Source organism: Pogona vitticeps, chromosome 1 (genome assembly GCF_051106095.1).
Source record: "Pogona vitticeps strain Pit_001003342236 chromosome 1, PviZW2.1, whole genome shotgun sequence".
In the NCBI taxonomy this organism is placed as follows: Eukaryota; Metazoa; Chordata; class Lepidosauria; order Squamata; family Agamidae; genus Pogona; species Pogona vitticeps.
Genome location: NC_135783.1, coordinates 135,030,292 through 135,051,265, shown reverse-complemented (window position 1 = coordinate 135,051,265; position 20,974 = coordinate 135,030,292). Strand labels below are relative to the sequence as shown.

Sequence of the window (20,974 nt, the reverse complement as noted above, 5' to 3'; positions counted from 1 at the left end):
TAGAAATGGCCCGGAAATTGCGTTGGCAGGTTATCCTATAGCTTGGTTTTACCTGAATTTTAAGTAGGATCCCCACAGCTTGTTTAGCCCATCAGCTGGCCTGGGGGGGGGGGACAAAAGGAAGTCTCTAGCCCTTATAGAACTGAAGACACCAGGCAAAACATGCAAATCAGTATTTTGCTCCTGCTGCTGATTCACGGCTACTCTGAATCTTAACTTTCTAGGAATATTTTTGAAGCAGCAATGAAGAAATTAAAATGTTCTTTCCAAATACCCATTCTACATGTATTTGCCTTGGGCTGGCTCTCTGAACAGCTTGCTTCGGTCTATGTTCTACTAAGTCAAATGAGTCAAGCACAAAGTTCCCTCTAAGGTGTGCGGCTGCGCGAGTGCATGTGACTCTGCCCCCCCCCCGTGTGGAACACCTCTTCCTCTATGCACCCACAGCAATTGTTCTGGTTGTGATGGAACGGGGGGGGCTGAGTCACACCCACAGTGAGGAGCAGAGCTGAAAATTAGAGGGAATGTTGGTCATGTACCTAATGAATGTGAATAGAAGCCTGGTACAGCTGTATTTATTAGGAAGTTCTTTTCTTGGACTACAGCTCCCAGAATCCCCCAGCCCAGTGGTTCCCAAGCTATGCGCTGTGGTGCCTGCTCCAGGTGCCACGGAATCCCCTTCCCTGCCAGCAATAATTATTTTAATATGGCGTCTCTTTTCTCTGTTCTCCTACCACCGCCCTCTCATCCCCTCTCCGGCTTTTCATCGCCACTGCCATCTCCTGCTTGCCGAACCTAGCCGCCGCCACCACCACCACTGGTCCTGCACAGCGAATAAAGAATAATGACAGATGGAGGCAGTAGTGGCCAGGCTTCCCCTGTCCCCTCCCCTCCCCTCCCCCCTGCAAAAGTATCCTGTTCGGGGGAACAGCAGCCAGTGGCCAGTAAGTCAAGGGAGCCGTGAGCTGAAAAACTTTGGGAACCACTGCCCCAACCACTGAATGTCTGTTTGGAATCTTGGATGGCGTCACCTGAAAAATAAATTGTCCAAGGTCTGCTAGGAACAATATCCCCCGATGACAATACAGTTCCATAGCAATGAAACAAACAGCCACTCACAGTAAGGGGCTTAAGGAAGGTTTTATATCAAACAGCAGTGAAAACAAAACATGGATTGGCACTTGCTTTGAGAAAGAGAGAGAGATGTCAAAGCTAGGCTATTTTCTAATTGCAATAAAATATTCAAGCTGCATTTGTGAAGAAAATCACACTCTGTTTTCTACCCTGACATCTGCACATCGCTCTTGTTTCCTGCAGGTCACGTAGCAGGTGGTTCCAGTTGTGTTTCCATGGATCCTCAGTAAAAACCGATGGCCAAAACCAATAGCCAGGTCATGAGAACATCCCTACAAATCCCTGTGTGTAGTAAAATGCTGTTCTTTCTTTCTTTCTATGCTGTACATCTGCAACATACATGGAGGCTCTACGCAGTTCCCCCTCCTTACTTTGTCACATGTCAAACGTTCCCAATCTCTACACTGTGCACCTCTCCAAGACCAGTGGTTCCTCTATCAGTGATGCCAAGGCTAAACCATATTGGCACAAAAAGAATGCAACCATTTAATCGCTTAATTTGCATAATGTACAATGTTGCACACTATGCAAACAAGGCCACTTCAATGGCCTAATATGCAAAATAGGACACCCAGATTTGGAGAACTGGAATAATACAACCATACCTTGAAATGCTTAAGTGGCTAAGGGTGAACAGGAAGGTGAAAGACTCATGACTAACAATGAACTATCCTTCCTTTACTTGACTCTTGACAGCACCTAGTGAACTAGAGAAAAGGTGCTGGGAAGAAAGAGAAAATACAAAGGAGAAGAACTCTCTCATACATAATGCTGCTTGGTTTCTGTATAGACCTGACCTGTCTCAAGAGTACTTTTACACAAAAGAACACACCTTTCTTTTTGCTTTTCATGGCCGTGCGCAAGCCAAACCTGGGGTTTTTTTGGATGGTGTTCTTCTAACTGAAGATCAAACTATTAGTTAACGGAATTTTTTTTTTTTTACAGTTTACCCGTTATTCATCCCATGATGGAATTTCCTCAGAAAGATATGCCTCAACATATTTGCAAATTGAGCCTTCATTTATTTTCCATGACAAACTGCAATGCAAAGCATGCTAAATGCAAGATGTATAGGTTAAAAAAAAGCATGTGCAACGACAGACATCTTTCACCGCTGGGAGGAACACCTCGGCAAAACAAACACAATAAATGTATTTGGCAAATGGCACTAACTTCTGGAAGCAAATTGCCATAGGTTAAGAAATCTCTGTCAACATTATCTATTGCACATTGAGTCGTGCAACTCGGAGAGCAACAGATAATGCCTGCAGAGATTTCTTAACATACAGCAATTGGTTTCCAAAAACGGGGTTGCAGTTTTTGTGAAACTGTGCAACAGGATTGCAGCCACTATCTAGTCTGACCCTGTGTCTGTGTCTGACCCCTTGTGCATCTCCTGTACTCCCTTACCTTCCTAGCACTTGGAGGTACTGGTCTCCTGATGCGCACACATCCCCTGCTAAAGAGAAAGGCCTTCAACATTCATAATTCAGCACAAAACGGAGTTGACAAACAGATGTCAGAGGTAGTCCATCATTAGACCTGAAAGAACGCTGGTGTTGAAGAGAGGTGATTGAGGTACGTAGTTCTCCTTATGCCTGTGAAATCAAACTTCAGAGGAATCCAGTGTTTAAGTTCTGAAGACCAGCCACCAAACGAAGCGAGCTAAACTGCATAAAGCCAGAGGTGAGAAGCACACACACTGTGACACTCAGGAAACTCACATGGTTTAGAATTCCCATCTTCTACTCATGGACTATCTGCCACACGTATTTCTACCTTGAGTGGGACATTAAGTGGCTGAAGAAGGTGCTTCGTTCTCCCAGTTCCACAAAAAGCGCATGAAATAGGACAAACAGCTACACTCTGCAAGCCTGTTTGGCTATTTTGTTCATAGCCAAACATCTCCTCCTCGCTCTAGTTTTAGCCACCTTACAAGGAAAGGAATTTAAAAGCACTCATTCCAGGTAGCTGCCCCTCTGAACCCAGCCTCAGAAAACACTTCAGGAGAACAGCACCGCCTGCCAGCTCTTTCCTTTGGGGCTTTTAATCTTTAACCTTCTTTCAATGCTCTTGAATGCTCTCTAGGGCAGTGGTCCCCAACCTTGGGCCTCCAGATGCTTGGACTACAACTCCCAGAAGCCTTCACCACCACCTCTGCTGGCCAGGATTTCTGGAAGTTGAAGCCCAAGAACATCTGGAGGGCCAAGGTTGGGGACCACTGCTCTAGGGGACATCGGCTACTGGCCATCATCTGGGGATGCACTGCTATGTGTGGGAGGAAGAGCCTAGGAATATAATCACACATCTGGTTTATGTTACAAAACGATGGGGCAGAGATCCGTTGTAAGACATCAGGGCAAGGTGGGCCTCCCACAGAGCCATGGCTCATAGAAAGCAGAGTATGGGGGAAGTTACTTTTGCAGAGGACATCTCCCACAACCTCCCAGCCAGCATGACTAAGTGTCAAGGACACTTCTCTACTGAATTACATAGATCCGAGCAGCACTGTTTTGATTCTATTGGAGGGTTTTAAATAAATAAATACATAAATAAATATTTCAATAAATGTGGTGCTGCTATTTGTCTCCAGGAAGTGGACTGAGAAAGGTGGGTCTTGGGCTTACTTAAGGCCCCCTTGTTATTGGCAAGGTGGTGGCCCCTGATGATCGGATGGCGGCAGCTTGGACAACCCTCCCTCTCCTGTCATGGTGACTCTATGTTGTGGCCCAGGAGGGGGCTGTGGCATCCGGGTTCCTGACACAGGTCAGGGGAAGGTATATGTTTGTGTGTGAGTGAGCGAGTAAGAATCAACTGCTTATGCTTTGTAGTGATGTTGGGGGGGGGAATAAAAGTCATACGCGGACTTTGAACTACAAAGAAGTCCTGGGGCCACAAACCCCAGCGTTGTTGGAGGGAGAAGTTGAGTTGTAGTCCATACAATAACAGTAATACCGATATTGAATGTTATAGAATGACTGGGAGAGGAAGGGGGAAAGGAAAAAGAAAATAAAAACTAAATCAATTTGAAGATTTGATGGCTGAAAAGTCAGATACACACATATTTTGATCTCCTTCTATAGGCCCTCTCAGGAACAACCTCCTCTTCCATCCACACTAGGCTAAGAAGGGGGATTTGCCGCAAGTGACATGACCAATATCCATGCAGGTTCATCAAACCATTGAGTGCAAAAGTCAGCATTCATCTTCATAATAAAAATTTTTTAAGAAAGGCTTCACTCTAAGCGCAAGGTTTTTTGTAGCTCTTTCCTCCACCTTCTTCATGCACACAAGGCCTTTGTGAAAAGGAAAGGAAAAAAGCAGCAGAGCAAATGAACCATGCAATAAAAATTGTTGAAATTGGCTAGGTCTCCTCCTGATAAGATCAGAGAGCTGGGAAAGAATTGCTGCTCTGTCTAAAAAGAGTAATCTGATCAAGAACCACCCTCAAGTCTGTCCACTTAAAAAAGCAAGAAAAGTTAAATTAGAAAGCTGGCAACCCCAGAACACAAATACGAGACATCGCTGTTCACATTTCACTAACTTGTAGTAGCTACGAGATTGATTTGGAAAAGAAATGGGATGTTCTGTAGGATCTGCACCAGCTTTCCTCCAACCTTGATTCCTCAAAAGTGCTGCTGGACAACAACTGCCATTACCACCTGAACCAGCACAACAAACAGTTAGGCACAACAGGCATTGTAGTGCAATATGTGCGGACCCCATTTTACTGCAGGACAGTCGTTCTCCTGGAGCTCCAACTCCTTTTGAAAAAAGTGGTTGCAGTTCACGCTTGCAGACTGCAGGTGGAAAACTTGAATACAGTGGTGCCTCACTTAGCGATGTTAATCCGTTCCAGAAAAAACATCACTAAGTGATTTCATCGCTAAGCGATTTTAAAAAGCCCATAGGAACGTATTAAAACGTTTAATACGTTCCTATGGGCTAAAAACTTACCTTAAAGCGAAATTCCTCCATAGCGGCAGCCATTTTGGGTGCCTCTACAGCGAGGCAAAACAGCGGTGGCCATTTTTTTGCAGCGGCCATTTTGGAACCACCGATTAGCTGTTTAAAAAAGTTCGCTTTGCCATGATCACTTCCCCGCGATCATCGCAAAGCAAATTTTAGCCATAGAGGACATCGCTAAGCGATCGCTCCAGCGATGGGCAAAAGTCCATCGCAAAGCGATTTCATCGCTCAACGGAGCGATCGTTAAGCGAGGCACCACTGTAATTCAAATGCAAGTAACAGACTAATCTTCATCCTCTTAGATAAACAAACTCAGCATGGGAGGAGAGAAAAAAGAGATTTAGGATGCATGTGCGTGCACATGTGCAAATGTAGGTGCGTGCACACACACAAAAACACACACACTTCTTCTGGAAAAGAAGACTTCAGCTAACCTGGTGGCATGTCTGGAGGCCCCAGGCTCAGTGGGCATGAATGTTCAGTGAATGGCCTTCTGTTGGTTCTTGGCTGCAAAATGTGGCATTCTGGAAGCATCCTGGAATGGCCCATTTGGGGTTTTGCATCTAGCCTTGGATCCCTCACAGTCACTGTGTTGATGGACTCCTGGATCAAGGCCCCCCCCCACTAACTGAGCTTAGAATAGGTCTGAGTATTCCTACCCCTTCCAAAGAAATATTTTGACTTGTTATGGTCATCTGCACTTACCTCAGAGTCAACCCCATTAAACATAATGGTACTCGCTTTTGAATTGCCAAACAGTGGGACTTGCATTGTAAGACAGAGGCATATAATTGTTGCCCTACCTTCTATGTACTTGTTGTGCGCTGCTCACAAGTGCCACCTTCTGTGCATGGCGCTGCTACCTGCCCTGTCTGTTCTTTGGGTGTGCAAGGGGGGGGGAGAAGGAGGGAGGGAGAGGGCACAGGTCTTGGTTCGTTTGATCCAAGTCTGCAAAGACAATTTAAGGGCACACTTGGTTCCTTTGCAAGAAGCCGCCTAGAGTGGTCTTATAGGCCAGATGGGCGGGGTATCAATCAATCAATCAATCAATCAATCAATCAATCAATCAATCAATCAATCAATCAATCAATCAATCAATCAAATAAATAAATAAATAAATAAGAATAGGAAAAACCATCATTCATTGGATCCTGTTGATGGGGCTTCTATGGCTACCAAATGTCAAAAATCCCCTTCCTAAAACTAGTTCAATAGGAAGTCCCTATAAGGATCAAGGACGTGTGTGTGTGTGAGGGGGGGGGAAGAGATCTAGGGTGAGTACCATATGGCTCTCAGAGATCAGTGTGGCCCTTGCAGGTTCCTGACCCCCGATACCCCCCAATTTCCATTCTCGTGGAGATCATGCTATACCCGTTTCACAAGGAATGGCATTTTAGGCATCTGACACCCTGCCATTTGGGCTGGAAGGATAAACACATCAGGCTTACCTGGTGAGACAGGAATATTTATTTAGCAATAAAGGTTTGGAACACCTTCCTTTGCCCATCCCCTAATTATCTCCTCCTCTGCCTTCAAATCTTTCCTTAGCTAGTCCACTGCCAAATTAAACTGTGAAGGCTCTCCATTTCCTCCCTCCTCAACCACGGCCCAGATCGTCTCTCCGATACAGGTGGAAAAAAAGGCAAAGGCACTGTGGCTCTCAAGCACTGAAGTTAAAAGCTCCAGTGGGCAGGTGGTTAGGGTGGGGCTAAGGAGGTGGAATTCAAACCCATTTTAAGCAGGAGGTTTCCTCCTCCCCACCTGTGCCCCTACTGCTCTTACATGCTGGGAAGGGCGGATACTGTCCACAGTCTCCAGTATGACTAATACTGATTTAATCTACCCCATTTAATCTGCTTCCTTTTGGGAGTTATTCTCCTCAGCTGAGGTGAGACAATGTGAAAAGTGGCTTACAAAGGGCAGCTGTCAAACGTAGGCTTGGGTCCACAGACACTGGCAGGAGGAGAAAGGAGGAGGAGGAAGAGGTAATAACATGATGTTGTTATGGATGGTGGGATGTTAACAGTGTATAAAATTATGCATTGTATGGAAAAAGTACCTATAAGAGAGGGAGGATCTGGACCACCCAGGGAGGATCTGGACCATTCAAGGCAGGCAAAGAGAACAATTTTTTCCTGTCATGCATAACAGGACTGCAGAATTCACTGCCTAGAAGACATTCTGACAACCCTCAATGAGAACAGGCTAAAAGGGACACTGGACAAACTCATAGAGAATTATTTATTTATTTATTTATTTATTTATTTATTTATTTATTTATTTATTTATTTGATTTTTACCCCGCCCCTCTAGACCATGTCTACTTGGGGCAGCTTACAAAATAAAACAAAACAGTATAAAAATATATAAAATCATAAAAATTACAACTACAGTTTCAATTTAAAACAATTAATTTAAAGAGAGGATTACCAAGATGGAATAGCAAAGAAAAAGAGAAAGAGAAAGACTTAATTGACTGGAGGGAAGGCCTGCTTGAATAACCAAGTTTTTAACTGGCTTTTAAAAACACCCAGCGAGGGTGCCAGCAGAATTTCTGTTGGAAGGGCGTTCCACAGCCGAGGAGCCACCGCCGAGAAGGCCCGGTTTCTTGTTTTTTCCTTCCGGGCCTCTCTCGGCGTCAGACCCCTCAGCCGCCCCTGCTGGCTATGTCGGGTGATTCGGGTAGATCTGGGTGGGAGAAGACGGTCTGCCAAATATTGAGGTCCCAAACCGTTTAGGGCTTTATAAGTGATCATTAGCACTTTGAAGTCAACGCGGAAACGGATGGGTAACCAGTGCAAAGCAGCCAGGGTGGGGGAGATATGCTGGTGTTTTCTCACCCCACTAAGGAGCCTGGCTGCTGCATTCTGGACCATCTGAAGTTTCCGCGTCAGCCTCAAAGGCAGCCCCACGTAGAGTGCATTACAATGGTCTAATCTCGAGATTACGAGCGCATGGACTAGAGTAGTGAGGGCCCCCCGATCAAGATATGGTCGCAGCTGGGCAATCCGCCATAGATGAAAATAGGCGGAGCGGACCACGGACGCCACCTGGGTTTCCATGGTAAGCGCTGGGTCCAGATGTATTCCCAAGCTGCGGACCTCACTCTTTGCGGCAAGGGTCGTCCCTCCAAAGGAGAGGGAGTCACCTATGCCGCTGACGGAAGGGCCGCCCACCCTCAAGACCTCCGTCTTGTCCGGGTTCAGCCTCAGTCCATTTGACTGCATCCATTCCAGTACAGTGTCCAGGCAGCGCTGCAGGGACCGGACGGCATCCACTGAAGTTGGTGTAAAGGAGATGTAGAGCTGTGTGTCATCAGCGTACTGATGACACGATGCCCCACACCCCCTGATGACCCCGCCCAGCGGCCTCATATAGATATTAAACAGCATTGGGGAGATGATCGACCCCTGTGGAACCCCACAATTGAGATTCCACGGGGCCGAGACTCTCTCCCCAAGCTGTACTCTCTGGGGGCGGTCCTCCAGGAAGGAGCGGAGCCAGGCGAGTGCCAGGCCACTGACTCCCATCTCGGAGAGCCTCCCCAGGAGGATACCGTGGTCGACGGTATCAAAGGCAGCTGAGATGTCGAGGAGGACCAACAAGGACATGTTGCCCCCATCGGCCTCCCTCAACAGGTCATCCAACAGTGCGACCAGTGCCGTCTCTGTACCATAGCGCGGCCTGAAGCCCGACTGAAATGGCTCCAGAGCATTGGTTTCGTCCAAGAGCGCCTGGCTACCATGTGGCTGTGGCTCTGTGTGCGTGGACCTTCATTCCCTTACCAGAAACGGTATGTCGCAGAGCACAAATTGCACCCATGTCCTGCTTGGGGAGGCCAACAGGCCTCCAGAGAGCCACCACGAGAAGAAAACAATGGGCGAGGGAGGCATTTAACTTGAGCCAGCAGCTCTGTTTCCACAGAGGACACTTACCCGTGCATGCTGCAAGCCAGAGCCGAGCAGCCTTCGGCCCACGAGGGCTCTCCTTCCAACTTGAAGCTTCTTTCGCAGTTATCTCTAGCCAATAAGTAGCTATAAGAAGCTATTTATTTAAAGCGTGGAAATTATTCTCTGATTGGCAGCACTGGAAGTGGTTGTATTGGATCTCACTCCAGAGTAGACACACATAGATTTGAGTCGTACCGTAGTTTGTATGGTGTGTAAGGAAATGGACTAATGGGTAAAATTCTACATGGGGCCCAAACTGCTTAGGCCCCTCCCTTTAGTGTTAGACTACGCAGTGCTGGAATGTACCCACAAGGCCTTTTCCCACCTTGGAATTCAGCTCCTAGGCTGAAAAGGCTCTTTCACTCTGGCTCTCTTTCACTGACATCATCTCAGTATTCCCTACAAACAGTTCCACAAAATGAGGCAGAAGACATTGTCCTTAAGTCGCAGATGCAGGTAGAGGGAGAAATGAAGCTGAAGGAAAGTGGCTTACCTAAGGGCAACTGAAGGATTTAAGGCTAAGCTGAAATTTCAGGTAGTGGGTTTCAGGTGACAGCCAATGCATCTTACAATTCTGATGATAACAGCAGAATGATCTACAGAAATTCACAACCATCCTTAACACCTTTACTTAGCAACTTCCACTGAGTTCATTAGGACTTCTCTGAGTAAACACATTTAGGACTGGAGTTTCAGTCACAAACTAAAATCATCACAAATACAATGATGTTGTTACAGAGGTTCCCAATATCACTAAGAAGGAGCTATCTAGTCCTGATCTGACAGCAGCACAATGAACAGTACTATACAAGTGTTCCTTCCTTCCTTTATTTATTTAATATTTCTTTTAGTCTTTATCTTCTAGTTGGAGACCCAAGCTGTGTACCAAAATAATTAAAATACACAAATAATTAAAAACATACCAACTACAATTTGAAACTACAATACAGTATATAAATATTTGAAAACATTACTTAAAACTAAAGTTTGAAAGACCTCCCCATCTCAATTGCCTGCAACTTTAGGAAGGCTCCCCCAAAGCCTTCCTAAAGTTGTTGGCAAAAAGGAAAGGAAGAAAGGGGACAAACAACCGCACTTCCTGATGGAGGAAGTTCCATGACCTGGGAGCAGCCACGGACAGGGTATTCATCAGATGCACCTGTAAAAGCAGTGGAACCTGGAGAAGGCACTCCCCTGAGGATCTTAATACTTGTGGGGCTCATTCAAGGGGATCCAGTCTTTCAGACAGCCTGGACTGAGCTGTAAAAGTCACAACCCACACTCCAAATAAAGCCTGGAAATGAGCCCGCAGCCAGTGAAGCTGTCACGACGGGGTGTGGTGTGGTGGTCACCTCATCCCCAGTAACCAGTCCCTGTCAACAGTCTGGCTGTAGCATTTTGCATCAGTTGATGTTTTCAAAACATCTCCAGAAGCCACCCCACGCAGAGCACACTGCAGTAGTCCAAACCGAAGGTAACCAAAGCATGTGCCACTGTAGCCAAGTCAAGTCAATCAAGAAATGAGTGCAGCTGGTGCACTAGTTTTAATTGTGCAAATCCATCTCTGGCCACTGCTGAGACCGGGCAACTAAACCCAGAGGGCTGTCCAAAGGTACACACAAACTATGAACCTGAGTTTTCAGGAAGAACATAAACTCATCCAGCACAGATTGGGTCCCTATTCTCTGGTCTGCCTTTTGACGAAGAACACCTCTCTGTCTTGCCTGGATTAAACGTCACTTTATTCACCTTCATCCAGTTTGCTGCTGACCTCAGGCACTGGTTTAGGACAGAGATCGTTCCCTTGGATTTAGATGGAAAAGATAGAGCTGGGTGTCATCAGCATCCTGGTGCCACGGAACCCCAAAAGTCCGGGCAACCTCTCCCAGAGTTTTCATGTAGATTTCAAATAGCACAGGGGGGGGGGGGACAGAACAAAACTCCGAGGTATGCCACAGGCCAACAGACAAGGCCTTTAACAGGTGTCCCCCCAGCACCACCTTGTGGGTTTGCTCCCCAGGATGAACCAGAGCCACTGCAACACAGCATCTCTGAATCCCTTCCCAGACGGGTGGCCAAGAAGGACACCACAGTCAATGGTATCAAAAGCACTGAACTAAGAGGGACACATTCCCCCTTGTCTAATTCCCAGGGCAGGTCATCCATCAAGGTGACCAAAGCGGTCTCTGTTCCATAACCACATCTAAAGCCCAACTGAAATGGATCATTTGGCATACAAAAAGGGGAAGCACACGGCACCACACCCTTCCATGCTCATTTGCTGTCACTCTGGAGGTAGCTATGGAGGGCGACTATCTGCACCAGGGAGAGTCCTGCATCCATACATGATTCCCAAGTTTTTCCAGGGTGCCAAACCACTGGAAAAGTCTCTTCAAATGGTGGAGGTTGTCCTCTTTCTGTGTAGGAGGGTGAGGGAGACGATGATAAAGAGGGTGAAGTTAGCTTTGAGTGTTGCATGAACTTATAATTAAACATCATTATTTGTGTTTTTTGCCAAATAATAGTCCTGTTATATCCCCAAATTTTTCTAAATGATTTTTAATAATATCTATACTTTCTAATGGGTTTCTAATGGCCAATAATGAGTCATCAGCAAATAAATTAATCTTAATTGTATCATTTTTTTCCTAATCCTTTTATTAAATCATCATTTCTTATTGCATTAGCGAACAATATAATACAATCATATATTCTATAACCATACAAAACAATATTGGTGAAAGTGGACAGCCTTGTCTTGTACCTCAGCCTAGAAAAATAGGTAGACATGGTCTAGAGGGGCGGGGTATAAATTTAATTAATTAATTAATTAATTAATTAATTAATTAATTAATTAATTAATTAATAAAAATCCGCTTTGTTAAACCATCATTAACTATTACTTCTGAAGTATTATCTGAATATAATTGATCTATAACCCCTATAAATTTTCTGCCAAATCCCCCACCTTTTATAAACAGCTTTAATGTTCCACACAATCAAAGGCCTTAAATAGATCTAGTGATAAAATAGATCCTCTTTAATGTAATTTGCTATAAATCTATTTAATCTATCTGCTAGTATAGCAGTAAAAACATTAGCATCTTGATTTATTAGAGATATAGGCCTATAATATCCAGGATCAGATAATCCTTGTTGGGTTTTGGGATAAGAATCATTAATGAATGTTTCCAAGAAGGGGGCATTGTCTCGCCTTCCAATATTTTATTATAAAACATTTTTAGTTTAGGTATCAAAATGGAACTAAAATGTTTATAATATTCTGGACCCAATCCATCAGGGCCAGGTGTTTTACCATTTCTCAGCTTATTAATAACTTCAGCAAATTGTTCTTTAATCTCTTCTTCTAATATTCTTTTATCACATTCCATAATTTAGTTTTTAAATTTTCATTAATATAGTTTTCTATATTCTCTTTCATTACATTATTTCCTTTATATAATTTCTGATAAAATTCTTGAGAAATCTTCAACTTATCTTTTATTATATTGCACCTCTTACCTGTTCTATCTTTTAATTACCCCAATCGTATTTTTAATCTTTTTTGCACATTCTATCTAATAAATTTGAATTTTTATTGCTAAATTCAAACAAATTCCTCTTTCTATACATCAAATCTCTCTGGACTTTCTCTATCTCCAAGTTTTTTAGTTCCTTTCTCTTTACCTGAATTTCTGCCAATATCCTTCTCTCTCTTTCTAAAAAAAAACTTGCTTTCCAAATTTCTCAAGTCTTCCAGTTTTTTCACATTTTTCTCCTTAATTTTTTCAGTTTACAGGATTCCCTTATTGTAATTCCTCTTGAAATTGCTTTCATTGTGAACCACAACAGGCCTAATTTTGTACCTCCTGCTTCATTTATTGTCCAAAATTCTAACCATTCTTTCTTTATCTTTTCTATTAGCTCTGGGTACTGGAAAATGTTAATATCCATGCTCCATTTTTTAGAGTCTTTATAATCTTTTTTAATCTCAATCTCCATTGACATCAAAGCATGATCAGTTATTTTTATGGAACTGATCTCAGTATTAACTATCTTAGGAATTAAATCTTGAGATGTGAATATAAAATCTATTCTGGAGTAACTATTATATACTGCTGAAAAATAAGTATATCTTCTTTCATCACCTTTCATTACCCTCCAAATATCCTTCAAGTGATTATTTTTTTTTACCTTCTTGCTCAATATTGTGTTTCTCTGAAGAGCATCATTCTGGTCATAAAAAGTTTTATCCTTTTATCTTATCCATAACAGTATTAAAATCCCCTGCCATAATAACATAACCCTTCTTTACCTTCTCCATTTCTTTAATAACCGTGTCATAAAAATCTCCTTGTTTATTATTAGGTATTAACACATTACATGTTAACCAAAGTATATTCTTCCAAACCCATTTTACCCTGTATTATTATAAATCTACCATTACAATCTTTTACTACCTGTTTCACTATACATTCACAATTTTGAGAAATTATGATTGCCACACCTCTAGATTTAGATGTTCCAAAGTTTTTTTTCATAAATGTCTGTATTATTCATCTTAAATTTGTTGACTCCATCTTCTGACTGCCTCTTGCAGAAAGGCAATATCCACCGTATTTTTCTTCAACAATGTTTCTATTCTTCTTCTTTTCACTATTTAACCCAGGCCTTTCACGTTTAAAGTAGCTAGTCTTATTCTCTTACCCATTTGAGTTCAAGATCTCTCCTCCTAACAGGCCCTGTGTGCAACCCCCCCAACAAACTAACAAAAATACACTAAAATTAAACTCAACATTACTCAAACATACAGTATTTTATCCCTAACAACCCTCTGAATAGTTATCTTTTTTCCCAGATATAATCAAGAAATGTTTGCAAATAAATATGGTTTTAAAATGTGTAATTGTATTAAATATTTAGGTATAAATATAGTTAAAGTGACTCAAAAGTTAAAGGAGCAAAACTTTAATAAATTTAAAAAGTGATATTAAAGATAAATTGCAGGAGTATTCTAAATTGAAATTATCGTGGTTTGGGAGAATCGCCATGATCAAAATGAAAATATTACCAAAACTTACTTTTTTTTCAGGATGCTCCCGATTCAATTAGAAGAAAAAGATTTAAAGTATTGGCAGGGATTAATTAATGGATTTTGTAATCAAGGTAAAAATCAACAATAAATAAAAGATATTGGTATAAGGCTTAAAAATTGAGGTTTAGGTATTACTAATATAAAAAATTATTATATAGTGACTCAGTTAAGATTTATTGGAGATATACAACACAGGCAGGTTAATTTGGTGGGATATGGAATCCTCAGAAAGTAGATCCTAGAGTGGTCCTCGCTTGACCAGATAGGCGGGATATAAAATAAATAAATAAATAAATAAATAAATAAATAAATAAATAAATAAATAAATAAATAAATAAATAAATAAATAAATAAATAAATAAATAAATAAATAATGGGAATATTGAAAAATATTTGTTTAACGTAGTAAAAAGAAATACAATAAATCAGATGAACAATCTTTTTTTAAAGAAACTTGTTAAATATTTGGAATGGAAATAAAAAGAAGTTATGCCCCTTTGCTTCACCACTAAAATTAGTGACTGAAATAGAAAATTTCCCAGCAAACATGAAGAGTTTAGCTGATTTGTTTAAGGACAAAAAAGTTGCCAGATTTAGGGATTGGATGATTAAAATAAGATTCAAGGGCCAGATTATAGTTAAACTTCAAACTAATAAACTATCATGGTATAATTATATCCGATTAGATAGTTGGACAAATGAATGGTTGAAAACTGATGGCAAATGTAGAGAATGTACTAAGTACGAACAATTCTATCATCACATGAAGACATACAGAAAGATGCTTTGAGGAAGGGAGTAGTAAGCAGAATTTATAATCTAATTTTGGAAGAAAAGAAAAAAGAAACAGAAACAGATGGTTTGAAATCAATTTGGGAAAATGATTTAAAGACAGAAATTAAAACAGAGGATTGGACAAAAATTTGGAAGATGAGAGTTTTAAGATTAATGTCAGTAAGAATAAAGGAATTTATAAAAAAATTAGTTTAAGGTTGTATATGACTCCGGTGAAATTGAATATCATAAATTCAGACTATTCTAAGGCCTGTTGGAAATGTGATGAAGAAATTGGGATATATTATCATATGTGGTGGGAGTGCAAACGGATTCAGAAATTTTGGAAACTGATTTTTAAGGAAATATGTGATATATTTGGAAAAGATACTGAATTAAATTCTAAAATTGTTTTGTTGTCAATTTTTGATAAGACAGAATTTGATTATTGCTCAAAGGAATTGATTTCCAATTTTATGACAAGTGCTAGAATATTAATAGCTAGATTGTGGAAAGTTAAAAATGATATTAAATTAATAGATTGGTATAATGAAGTATGGGACATTGCATTAAATGATAAATTGACTATTGAACTTAAGATGAAAAGAGGGGAAATAAGTTCAAAAATTTTTATGCTATTTGAAGTAGATTTGTTGAATTTGTATTAGTGAAAGGAAAGGGAAAAGCCTTTAAACAACAATCAATACATTTTGGAAAGGAGGTTCATATTAAAAGTATTGCTCCAAAGGGTCCCGTGGGTATGGGGGAGCATTGTGGTTTAGAGTGTATTAGTAGGTATTTTGTATTTTTGTTTTGGAAATTTAAAAAAAAGAATGTTGCATGAACTTGATTAACAAGAGCTTGAACCAACTGAATATTGCTATGGAAACTACAGCCTGTCGATCAGATCCTGAGTAATGCTGGAAAGAACTTGGGAAGACTCAGAAATAACTTGTTTGCTTGCTTGCTTAGTGCATTTCTTAGTGCAAAGCACTACTGTAAGCTGTTCACAATAAGACAACTCAACAAAACCTTCCACCCCAGATACCAACATGAAACACCTCTAAGTAGTGAAGACAATAAATGTGCACCTCATACCCAGTGGGTAACATTGGGTCAGTCGAGGCAACAAAGAAAGAAGGACAGCACTTGCAAGTAGCCATTCTCTTATAATTATTTTTCCTCTAGCAATTAAGAGGCAATTACATTACTTGACTGTTATTTAAGGAGGATAACTTCTTTTTCTAGTATAGCTGTTACTTTTCAAGTTTTTCTATCCAGTTATAGATGGTGATGAAAATGACTAAAAGCAATTCAGTTACTCTGAAGAGAAACAACTAATTAAAGAGCTATTTTTTAAAAAGTCCTGGCCCATCACCACAGGATGATGGTCTGGAAGCTGCTTTAGCTGACCGTCCTATGATCAACTTCACTCAAGCATTAATAACCATATGTAAACAGTTTGCATATCGATGTGAAATCAAGGCATCATTTGGGGGAAACCCTAACAGAAGTGTCATAACTCTCAGGCAAACACTCTGCTTATCAAATGGAGGAGAGTGACTCAGAAAATCGGACACACCAGGACACTTTGATGGGAGGAGATGGACTGGTTGCAGAGGATTACAAGTTCCAGCCTGCAAACACACCTCTGTTTAAACTTAGATCGCTGAAAACGGTGTTTGAATAGGTGCAGCAGATTTTGACAAACTGCCAAAAAAAAAAAGTTTTCTCAGCCAGAGCCACACTGAAAGAAGGGGTCAGACAGTGAGGCTTCCCTCCTCCAGCTAAACATGCACCTGTACATGTCTGATTGTTATTTGGGTAACAGGAAGAAAAGGGAGTCAGAAAAGGGATACCATCCACTTCTCTTCCAGCCTCAAATAGTCAGAGCCAAAGCTTAGGAAAGCTACTTTTTTGAGTTTACAACTCTCAGGATCAACCAATGGCCGTGCTGACTTGGGGATTCTGAGAGCTGTAGTCCAGAAAACCAAAAGCTTCCCCAAGCTCTGATCTATGGGACCTTCCACAAACTTTAAACGTATTCAAGCACAGCTGGGCAATCTTTCAGTGGCTGCTCCTTCACCAAAAAAACCAATACAACTCTTGGTCACTGCCACATTAAACACACACATGGGACCCCACACATTTCTCTCTCTCCAGATATCAAAAAAAGACCAGTCTGGGCGCCTACCTTGGCTTCATCATTAATGTCCCAACTGAAGGAGATTGCATTGTAGGCAATCTCTTCGATGTTACTGATGGTGTTGAAGCTTTCCTTGTAGTCCGCTGGAAGAAAAACAGCCCATTAAACCGGAGGCAGATTATGTTAATCCTCGGCTCACATGTTCATAAGGAACTAGCCAAATTAAAAAGAAAGCCACTTACTGTCTTCCACATTGTGTGACAGAAAAGAGCTTAAACTTTGATATTGCAAAAATTACTTTTTACCCTACGACTTTGAGAATTCACCAGCTAACACGGTTTTTGGGGGGGGGGGGAATTCCAAGTAGGCCAAAAATGTAAAATTTACAAGTTGTGACCTCTGTCTGCACTAGCGGCATTTAATAATAATAATTCAGTTTCTTTTGAGAGAGAGAGAGAGAGAGAGAGAGAGAGAGAGAGTGTGATGAAAACTTCTTGAGGAGACGACACCTGTTACCTTTGCCTTGCCCCATGATTTTGTTTGAGAGATGTCATCCAGCCAAGAAAAGATATATGTGTGCTCTTCATAAAAACTCCTTCCATAATAAAGGATAATTTGCCTACGCGTCTGCCTTTCAGTGCCAAGTGATTAATCCCCACCTTTATTCACAGGGGGAAAGGAGAGGGAGAGGAACCTAGCTTTCCAACCAAAGGGACCTGGAAGGGGGCCAAAGACAGCTTGGCTGGAGGCATGCAGGTATACCTGCCGTGTCATCTTTCATCGCTGTGCCCCGATCATGCCCAGAGCTTTACTGGTGCTAAAGAGTCTCACCTCGGTCTTGGGATTTTATTTTATTTCATTTCATTTTTTGGCAAGACCAGGGCTCCCCTTCAGACAGACGAGTAAAGAGCAATAGCAGACCTGTTCATGGACAGAGTGCCTACTGCCTCCACGCTGAGCAACAGCAACAAAAGCATATGTATTTGGGATTAATGGCTAACCAAATCCGAAGCAGAAGGCATGGACTACAGGTAGGCTTAAGTCCCCAACACCTTTTGCTTCAGGAATGAAGAACTGAACCTATGAGTTTGGGGTGTCTCCTGGGGAGGAAAGGCAACATGGGCTTTAGCAACTCCAAAGGAAGCTCACATCGAAGACAGCAATGCGTGTGTGATGTGCTGTCCTGTCGGAATTAACTTACACTAATTGCAATAGTGCTTTCAAGGTGCGTGGGATATTTAAAGATTGGTTTTAACAGTTCTAACCGCCGCTGCCCCCAATTGAGCTTCCGTGGCCGAGTGGGGATTTGAACCCAAGCTTCCTCAGTCCGAGGGACGTGGTGGCGCTGTGGGCTAAACCGCAGAAGCCTGTGCTGCAGGGTCAAAAGACCAAGCAGTTGCAAGATCGAATCCACACGACGGAGTGAGCTCCTGTCGCTTGTCCCAGCTCCCGCCAACCTAGCGGTCCGAAAGCATGCAAATGCGAGTAGATAAATAGGGACCACCTCGGTGGGAAGGTAACAGCGTTCCGTGTCTAAGTCGCACTGGCCATGTGACCACGGAAGATTGTCTTCGGACAAAACGCTGGCTCTATGGCTTGAAAAACGGGATGAGCACCACCCCCTAGAGTCGAACACGACTGAACAAAAATTGTCAAGGGGAACCTTTACCTTTACCTTCCTCAGTCCGAGTCCATCTCTCTTGCCCACTCCACTTCTTTGAGTTCCCAAGACAAAAATACTTGACTGGATGAACCAGTTTTTTTTTTTTAAAAATCATCATTGTTGTTGTCATCCTCATCCTCAATTTCCTCCTGTTCCTCTTCCAATGATAAGTAATGGTCTTGGATCAAGAGACCAACATGTCCTGCATGTTCAGGAGCAGGGAATGGGTGCCGAACTCAGAAGATTAAGACAGGCCATAAATATTTCTCAACCCACATGGTCCTGAGTTGTGAGGAGAACTGACTGAAGAGGACCTTGGACTTACTGGGCATGTGCAGGAAAACAAACAAAGAGCGGAGAGCGGAGTCCCTGCCAAGCACCATTTTGGCACCTGCGCCAGGGGAGCTTCTTACCGATGTCAATGCACCTTTGTTTAGCTGTATGCTGCCTGGAGTGCCAGTACTTCCAGTGCCGGAGCTGATCCTCTCTTGTTTTGTCTTCAGCAAATACGACCATGATGACACTCTTCAAAAGGGAGCAACAAAGAAAGGTTGACCAGAGGGGCCCTGGGCCAAGTCCCTCAGGGAAGAGAGGGGGAGAGGTGGCATTTACGCTTGTGGCCTAACCTCCTCACTCCCCACTTTTAAAAATAATTTCACGCTGTGACGTGGACAGCGCTGCTTATAAGTGGAGCTAACCTGCGGTTCAGCCCTCTTAGTTGGCATCTCCTTGGTAACTCTGAAATCTCCACACCCGGATGGGTGGGGAAGATAACCTCCCATAATGGGAAGGATGTCTTGAATTAGCAGTAGCTCTCCAATAACAAACAGAGAGGGCACGCAAGGCAGGGTGCACACACAGGCATGTGTGTAAATCTATGTGTGAACAATTTGGCAAGAATCCCAACAACCGACAGATTCCAAGCATCACACAAGAAATCTGCTAGCAGTGCCCTGGCTTCCTATCCGCCACCCTCTGCCACTGGGCCCACCATCCTCCTCTACCACCTAGTTTCTAAGGACACAACTCACTCGAACTTTACTGATGGGTTGATGGATTCCTTCCCCACCACTGATCTCCTTCAAGGTGATGGGATAAAACTGGCCCTTGTTTAAGTAGGTCATGGTATTGTCTCCTGGCTTCTGTCGAAGTGATTTAGAAGCTTCCAGTGTATATTCAAAGTTGTTCCTGGAGAGTCAGAAAGGAGGGGGAGGAATTAGAAGGCAATTACATCTGGAAAGAACCTCAGTTTAGCAGTCAATGGACTGTATGAACAACACATACAAAAGATAACAAGACAGGCCACTGCCTTTCTAAAAACAAGAGAAAGGGCCTCTCTTCTCCTGTTATGGCCAATTCCTATGATAATTACACCCACCACTCCTATTCTCCAACAGAAGGTATCCAGAGATGTAGTGCCTCTGATGCTGGAGTCAAGAGATAGCTGTCTTGACTAGTAACCAGGCACAGGTGCTGTTTATATGATTTATACCTCGCCCTCTATCTCAGAAGAACTAGCCAAAGCAGCCTCATGGTACAGTGGTTAAACTGCAGTACTGCAACCAAATCTCTGCTTAGGACCTGGGTTCAATCCCAGCTAGCCAGCTCAAGGTTCAACTCAGCCTTCCATCCTTCCAAGGTTGGTACATTGAGTATCCAGCTTGTGGGGGGAGAGGAGAATGTGTAGCCTGAATACAGTAATTAAATTCTAAATTGCCTAAAGAGTGCTTTAAGCACTGTGGGACAGTATATAAGCAGCATGCTTTTTGCTTTCTCTCAGCCTGCCTTAACTTGCAAAAGTTATGGGGATACAATGTGGTAGGAAGTGTATGTTGCCTTGATCTAGGCAATGATGGCAAACCTTTTTGGGCCCGAGTGCCCAAACTGGGGGGGAAAAAAAACAGTGGGCAGCGGCAGAACTGGAAGTGGCGGTGGAAGGAGGAATCCCAGGCATGGAGGTGCCTCAAGATCCCACTCCAGATCCGCCACCAGCATCAGCTGCTCTGGATCCTAGCCCACCGCCTCTTGAAGCGCTAGGACCACAGCTGCAGCCACCTTCTAAGGGTTGGCTGCGCAGGGGGGAGTAGCGATCCGGCAACTTATGGCTCGCGTGTCTGCGGAAAAGGCTCTGCATGCCAGCTGTGGAATGCGTGCCATAGGTTCTCCATCGCTGATCTGGGTGAGAGAAAGCTGGGCTATAAATGTGTGTGTGTGTGTGTGGGGGGGAACCCAGCTTCTAGCTT

General features: G+C 42.8%; 1 protein-coding gene across 5 annotated transcripts in view; it reads right to left on the bottom strand.

Annotated features, from left to right (window-relative positions):
• GRHL1 (grainyhead like transcription factor 1) overlaps nt 1-20,974 on the bottom strand; it is a 75,687-nt gene that overhangs the window by 30,197 nt on the left and 24,516 nt on the right. For all 5 annotated transcript variants that reach the window (XM_073001490.2, XM_078387961.1, XM_078387966.1 and 2 more), the window contains exons 6-8: nt 19,763-19,919; nt 19,145-19,256; nt 17,117-17,211 (exon numbers count right to left, since the gene is read on the bottom strand). In XM_073001490.2, the coding sequence (XP_072857591.2) occupies nt 17,117-17,211; nt 19,145-19,256; nt 19,763-19,919 (364 nt within the window). The remainder of the gene's footprint in view (nt 1-17,116; nt 17,212-19,144; nt 19,257-19,762; nt 19,920-20,974) is intronic.